At 37.2% G+C, this 6,594-nt stretch overlaps 2 protein-coding genes across 2 annotated transcripts; one reads left to right on the top strand and one right to left on the bottom strand.

Annotated features, from left to right (window-relative positions):
* The first annotated feature begins 560 nt into the window (after window positions 1-560).
* LOC144544227 (glucosamine inositolphosphorylceramide transferase 1-like) lies at window positions 561-4,541 on the top strand. Its single transcript, XM_078292661.1, has 4 exons — window positions 561-1,018; window positions 1,584-1,706; window positions 2,407-2,574; window positions 2,675-4,541. Exons 1-4 carry the CDS (start codon window positions 761-763, stop codon window positions 4,352-4,354), a joined length of 2,229 nt encoding a protein of 742 aa, XP_078148787.1. The 5' UTR covers window positions 561-760; the 3' UTR covers window positions 4,355-4,541.
* LOC144544228 (uncharacterized) lies at window positions 4,531-6,594 on the bottom strand. The gene is made up of 5 exons (XM_078292663.1): window positions 6,101-6,594; window positions 5,597-5,730; window positions 5,189-5,336; window positions 4,891-4,997; window positions 4,531-4,803 (listed from the first exon to the last, which is right to left on the bottom strand). The coding sequence occupies exons 1-5, from the start codon at window positions 6,405-6,407 to the stop codon at window positions 4,762-4,764; spliced, it is 738 nt and encodes a 245-aa protein (XP_078148789.1). The 5' UTR covers window positions 6,408-6,594; the 3' UTR covers window positions 4,531-4,761.

Genomic DNA, 6,594 nt, shown 5'->3' on the forward strand with positions numbered 1-6,594 from the left:
CTTCCTGGTACAAGCTGTTTTTGTCAGGAACAGCTCCTATTTCTTCCAGGAACAAGCTGTTTCTGATAGAGACAACCCCTATTTTCAAAATAATGGGAGACCGAATCCCCAATTCAGTCCAGAAAAAGTAAAATGTGGAGACTGAATTGCAAATTCAGTCCTTATAATTTTTATAAAAAAAAATAATCATGCTATTTTGTTAAAATTAATTTAATTAATTATGAATTATAATAAAAATTCCGCCCCATGACCGCAGCCCACAGGAACCTTTCCCAGATAAAACCCCACAGGAAAACGAAGTTCTAGAACGAAGACATTATTAATAATTTATTTGGCGGTTAACGAAGCGACCACCCTGTTTTCATCTATGAAACATCCAGCCGCAATAATTTGTGGCTGGTCACTGAAAGAAGAACAAATTGAATATTTTGTCCTCTTAGTAACTGGGACCCACATGTTAATTACTCTCTATAGAGCTTTGTAGACCACAGACGATCCGAGCCCTCCCGACGAAGCCAAAGACTGAAGTGTCAAGTCAGCGGCGGCAGGCCGTGCCGTGTTTGATCGTTCAAAATCAAAAATTATAATCGATTCTCAATTTCGTTTATTTTCCCTCCATTTTCCCACGATGCCATCCACAACTCGTCATTTCAAACCGCAATTCCACCAAATCCACTTGATACCATTTCTCTATTATTCTTTTCCTCCTTGAAAAGAAATCAAGAAACCAACTAATAGATAACAACTGCTCCACTAAACCATGGCGGCGTCGAACTGGAGACGGCTGCTCCGATCGGCCACATTTCTATACTTCTCTTCATCGATTCTTCTTCTTGGATCGGTTGCGTTTCTTTATTCATACATCACCTTCTCTCCTTTCTCTTCCGTTTATCCCTCTTCTCCTTCTTCTTCTCCCTTGGATTCGTCGGTTCTTGGTTGTCAGCCTGATGGCGAGGGATCGTGGTCAATTGGGGTTTTCTATGGTGACTCGCCGCTCTCTCTTAAGCCCATTGAACAGGTAAATGCTTGATTTTTGCATCATTTCAAGAAAGGTAACAACGGTAAACTTATACCTTAAAGCATGGTTATTTGGTACTTGAGTGTGTATCTATGGACTGGTAATTGGGTGTATCAGTTGTGAGGTCATATTTTACGGTAGTCTGTTTTTTTCCTTTTGCTGTCACGAATTTCTTAGTTTCTATGAGTGTTCTCATGAGTAAACTTGAATTAGCCTTGTTGAATTTGGTTTATTATGTGTTGCAAACCTGGTATTTGCATAAGAACCTCAGTAGACTTGCTTCTTTTCTTTAATTTTTCCAAGGAAGCGCCTCTATCAACATTTAGAAAGAAAAATTGCTAACAAGCAACTTCAATTTTTTTTTACTGTATATATAGATTTTTGCTCAACAATTTTGTAATACGATTATACGATCTGTTATGTTTGAAAAGAAATTAAAAAAAAGAAGGAAACTTCTAAAGCTATGTTAGTTAGGTTTTTAAAATTCTCTGCATCTACTCATTCATAATTTGTTAGAATATCTCCTAATTAACACACTTCACTTTTTTTTTAAATTGAAATTCAGGGGGATGTGTGGAGGAATGGGAGTGCAGCTTGGCCTGTGGCCAACCCAGTTGTCACATGTAGATCTCTGTCAGATATCGGTGTGCCTAGCAACTTTGTCGCTGATCCATTTTTATTTATTCAGGTATTGATTTGGCATCCAGTACATTTTAATTATTGCTTTTTCTATGCAATTTTTTTATTTACGTTTTTTCAAGATAGAACCATGAGATAGCTTCTCTGGGGTTCTTCCATCGCAATGGTGTGTGGTGTTGTCAGCCTACTGGTTTATATCATATAAAATAACAAGTTTATTTAAAAACTAAGTTCCAACTGGGTTATCTTAATTACAAATGGTTGCAACCAACTGATGGGATGTTTCCCTTTGTCTTCTCCCTTTTTATACTTATTGTAGCTGTCAGGTCTTTTGTTTGACAAAGGAAAGTTTCTTGATTGATTCTTGTGGAAAGGATTAATCTAGAACCATAAATAGCCCAATATTTAATTAAAGATGATCGAATTGCTCATCTTGATAGAGATGCCCGTAATTAATTTACCTATCAAAGTTCCCTTTTAAGCTAACTTATGGAGAAAGTTGTTCCAAGTTACAAAAAATAAATGCTTAAATCCTAGATCTTTATTTGTAAGGAAGAGGTTGTATTCTACCTCATCATGATGTGAATTTCTAATAATTAAGGCAACCAATCATTGTATTGAACTATCAAATAAATCAAACAATTAGTAATGCCACACATTTAGGAAGGTTTTGAAGTTGTTTGTGCATCATATTACTATCTGTCATTTTCTTAACTCATCATGCCTTGAAAATATATTTTCATCTACAGGGAGAAAACCTCTATTTGTTTTTTGAAACAAAGAATTCGTTAACATTGAAAGGTGATATTGGCGTAGCCGTGAGCAATGATCAGGGTGCCACATGGCAACCACTCGGCATCGTGTTAGATGAAGAGTGGCATCTTTCCTATCCCTACGTTTTCACTGAAAACAATCAAGTAACATCTATTTCCTCTCACACAAAAATATTTAACAATTTTCTGAAACTTTTCTCCAATCCGTGCTCTTAAAATTAAATTGCTAAGTTTAATTGCACAGACCTATATGATGCCTGAAGGAAGTAAAAAAGGCGACCTTCGACTCTACCGTGCTGTAGATTTTCCTCTCAAGTGGCAGCTAGAAAAGATAATTATAAATAAGCCCCTTGTAGATTCCTTCCTGATAAAACACCAAGGCAAATACTGGATTTTCGGTTCAGACTTCAGCTCCCCTGGTGCCAGAAAGAATGGTGAGCTTGAAATTTGGTTTGCTGACTCAGCTTTTGGCCCTTGGAAACCGCACAAGAAAAACCCAATTTACAACACTGACAAAAGCTTTGGTGCAAGAAATGGTGGGGTACCTTTTTTGTACCAAGGCCACCTGTACCGGCCTGGGCAAGACTGTGGCAGTACATATGGACGAAGTGTACGCTTGTTCAAAGTGAATACTCTTACAACTGAAGAGTATGAAGAAGTAGAGGTACCGCTTGGATTTGAAAAGCCGGTAAAGGGAATTAATGCATGGAATGGTATGCGGTATCATCAGCTAGATGTGCACCAGCTTCCATCTGGCAAGTGGGTCGGGGTAATGGATGGTGACAGGGTTCCATCAGGTGAGGCAACACTCAGGATATTAAAAGGTTACCTTGCTTTTGCTGGTGCAGTTATTTTGGTTATTTTGCTAGGGTTTATGCTAAGTGTGATTAAGTGTGTTTTACCTCTGAGCCGGTGCCTTCCGATTGTGGGAAAAAGGAGTGATGTTTTCCAAGCAGAAAGGAGGCTATTTCTCTATTACAAACTTGGATCCATATCTACACATCTGAGTAGGATAGGTTCATTTTTTGAGGGAAGAATTAACCCAAAATCTTGGAGAGGTCGGTTTATTATAGTTGCAATAGTTTTTGTGTTGGTTGTGTTGACTTGTTTTGGGACGAGTTTTATGTATGGAGGTAACGGGGCTGCTGAGCCTTACATGTTGAAGGGGCACTATTCACAATTCACGATTCTGACTATGACTTATGATGCCCGAATTTGGAATTTGAAAATGTTCATAAAGCATTATTCAAGTTGCTCTTCAGTACAGGAAATTGTGGTGGTTTGGAACAAGGGACCACCACCAGAGAAATCTGAATTGGAATCTTTAGTCCCTGTCAGGATTAGAGTTGAGAAGAACAATTCTCTGAATAACAGATTCAACATAGACCCATTGATAATGACAAGGGCAGTTTTGGAATTGGATGATGACATCATGATGACATGTGATGATGTGGAGCGTGGGTTCAAAGTGTGGCGTGAGAACCCGGATCGGATTGTCGGGTTTTACCCAAGACTTGCTGAGGGAAACCCGTTGAGCTATCATGATGAGAAGTATGCAAGAAATAAAGGCAGTTATAATATGATACTCACTGGGGCTGCATTTATTGATCATGAAATGGCATTTAATAGGTACTGGAGCTCGAAAGCAAAACCAGGTCGGGAGATTGTTGAGAAACTATTCAACTGTGAGGATGTGCTTTTGAATTTTCTTTATGTAAATGCAAGTGCATCGAGAACCGTACAATATGTGAAACCAGCATGGGCAATTGATACATCCATGTTTTCTGGTGTCGCAATCAGTCGAAATACGCAAGCACATTATAATGCCAGAAGTGAATGCATTCAAATATTTACCAAGTTATATGGTAATTTGGCTGGGAACAAATGGAGCTTTAGTAGCAGGATAGATGGTTGGGATGCATGAGCCAAATAAGTTGGTGCTTCAATTTGTATATATTAGTAGGCATGTTAAATTGTATAGGTGAAGTAGAAGTTTATGTTCAAGGTGTATCAGGCCTAGTTCCAATCTTAAACTGTCAAAAAGTAGTATGTTCAAAATGTAAATTCTGCTAGAAGTTTTGATATTTTACCAAGTCTTAATTTTGTCTTTTATATTTAGCAAATGCATTACTTGTCATTATGTAGCATAGATGAGTACAATCAGAGAAGAGTTAACTTATCACATATTTACCCTTTATATTTTCAAAATTTATAAAAATGAACTTGAAAAAAAAAAAAAAAAAATAGTACAAACACATGCTTTCAACCTTGATAGCATGACATTAATTATTGACAATGACGAAACAATAGAGCAAATGCTGTTTTTTTACATCAAAATTTGAAGTTGTTCTTGGAGTAAACCACCGCCTCTTGCTGCATCAATTGAATTAAAGAATTAACATAAATATCACTGATTTTTTTTTTTCATAGGTAAAATTTAGGTTGATGGTAAGTACTTACAATTAAACAAAGGATGAGACAGCCAACAGCTCCAGGAAATAATGCATACCAAAAATTCAACTTGTGGAGTTTGACACCATCAATGAACAAAATTGGTAAACTTGCAGCTGCAAAAATCCATTAAAATTTGTAAATGAACTTTTTCATCAGGGCTTATTGTACCTTGGTGCACTGTTTGATACCAAAATAGACACGATTGTTTTGGAGAGAAACAACATTTCTTTGTGGTCATTAAAAAAAGGAGATCCAAGTTTGAAAGCCTTGTACAAAAAAGAAACTAGTTTGGAAATTTATTTACCGGGTGGATGCATAGTGCCGGTAGCGATCATGAATCCTATAGAAGCAGCTAGAGAAGCTCCCCTTGCAAGCCACCCAGGCCCAAACAAAGAAAATGCCAATACACCAAAAGCTGCACAGGCAATCTGAGCTATAAACATGTTGGTTTTCTACAACAAGAATCAGATTCCCAATTAGTACCGGTTAGATTAACAATAAAATTCGATAAGGAAAATAACGGCCTACATGTATAAAGCAGATGTTTCTCAGAATGGTACCAAAACCTGTGACCTGTACTAATTGCTTACACGCCAAATTTTCCTCATTATTTTCTTGAATATTTACCTCCACAATGGAACCTTATTTGCAGCTTAATACTGGTATTTGCCAGAACCAACAGCCTAATATTTCATGAAAAAGTAGAACCTACCCGAGCACCAGGGGAAGTTGGAGTAGCAAAGAGCACGGCAGAAACAGCGCCAAGTGGTGCAATAGTAAAAGAGATCCCCTTTGAAGCCACAATCTGATCCAACCTTCCCAACATAGCCATTGCCACAAAAGCACCTTAAAAATAAAATTAGAGTTGAGACAAAGCAAGAAGTTTGCTAAACTGACACTATAACTGACAAAATTACTTTAAGTTTAGGTTTATTTTCATATAACTTGCCTTAATTATCACTTGCTAATTCTGTCAATTCAAGACATGAAATGGATATACACAACTTTGTTAGTTTTGTTTGATATAATTTTTTATATTACCCTCCTAATTACCATGTAAAAAGAATATTATTGAACACATCAATACTTAAATACTTATTGCTAAGCAAAATAAATAGTCTGGTATATAATTTGTCATTGCACATCAGCTAGAGTTCCAAATTTCTTTCATTGCAATAACATATACAACTAGGGAAGAAAAAGAGAGATAAGATACCTGCTGATGGCCACAGTATATCACTGATACTGACATCAGAAGCTGGTAGCAATTTGGGAGAGCTTATGCTACTGTCGCTGGTCGACTGAACGACAAACCCATTTTTTGCGAGTTTTCTACTTTCTCTTCGTATTCTTGCTACAAAACTCTCTCTTCGTGTTCTGAAAAAAGGAAATGGAGATGTATATATTATCCTTGCTCCATTTCTGGAGGGAAACAATGAGTGAGTGGAAAGAGGAGAAACAGATGCGCCGCTTCTCTGACCATGAAAGATCTTGTACGAACTAGGCAATCTTTGAACAGACATTTCTTTTTTCCTCTCTCTCTCTCTCTCTCGGGAGCTGGAATGAGATGGAGTACAAGAGAGAGAGCAGGATTTATGCAGTTTAATATAATTCAAGTTGGATGAAAAATATTAGCTAGGATGAGAAAAAGAAACAGCTCTTAGAGAAGGAGAGAAGGCGCCAATCACAGCAAAGAGATATGAACGAGAA

This window comes from Carex rostrata, chromosome 26 (genome assembly GCF_964058835.1).
Source record: "Carex rostrata chromosome 26, lpCarRost1.2, whole genome shotgun sequence".
NCBI lineage: Eukaryota > Viridiplantae > Streptophyta > Magnoliopsida > Poales > Cyperaceae > Carex > Carex rostrata.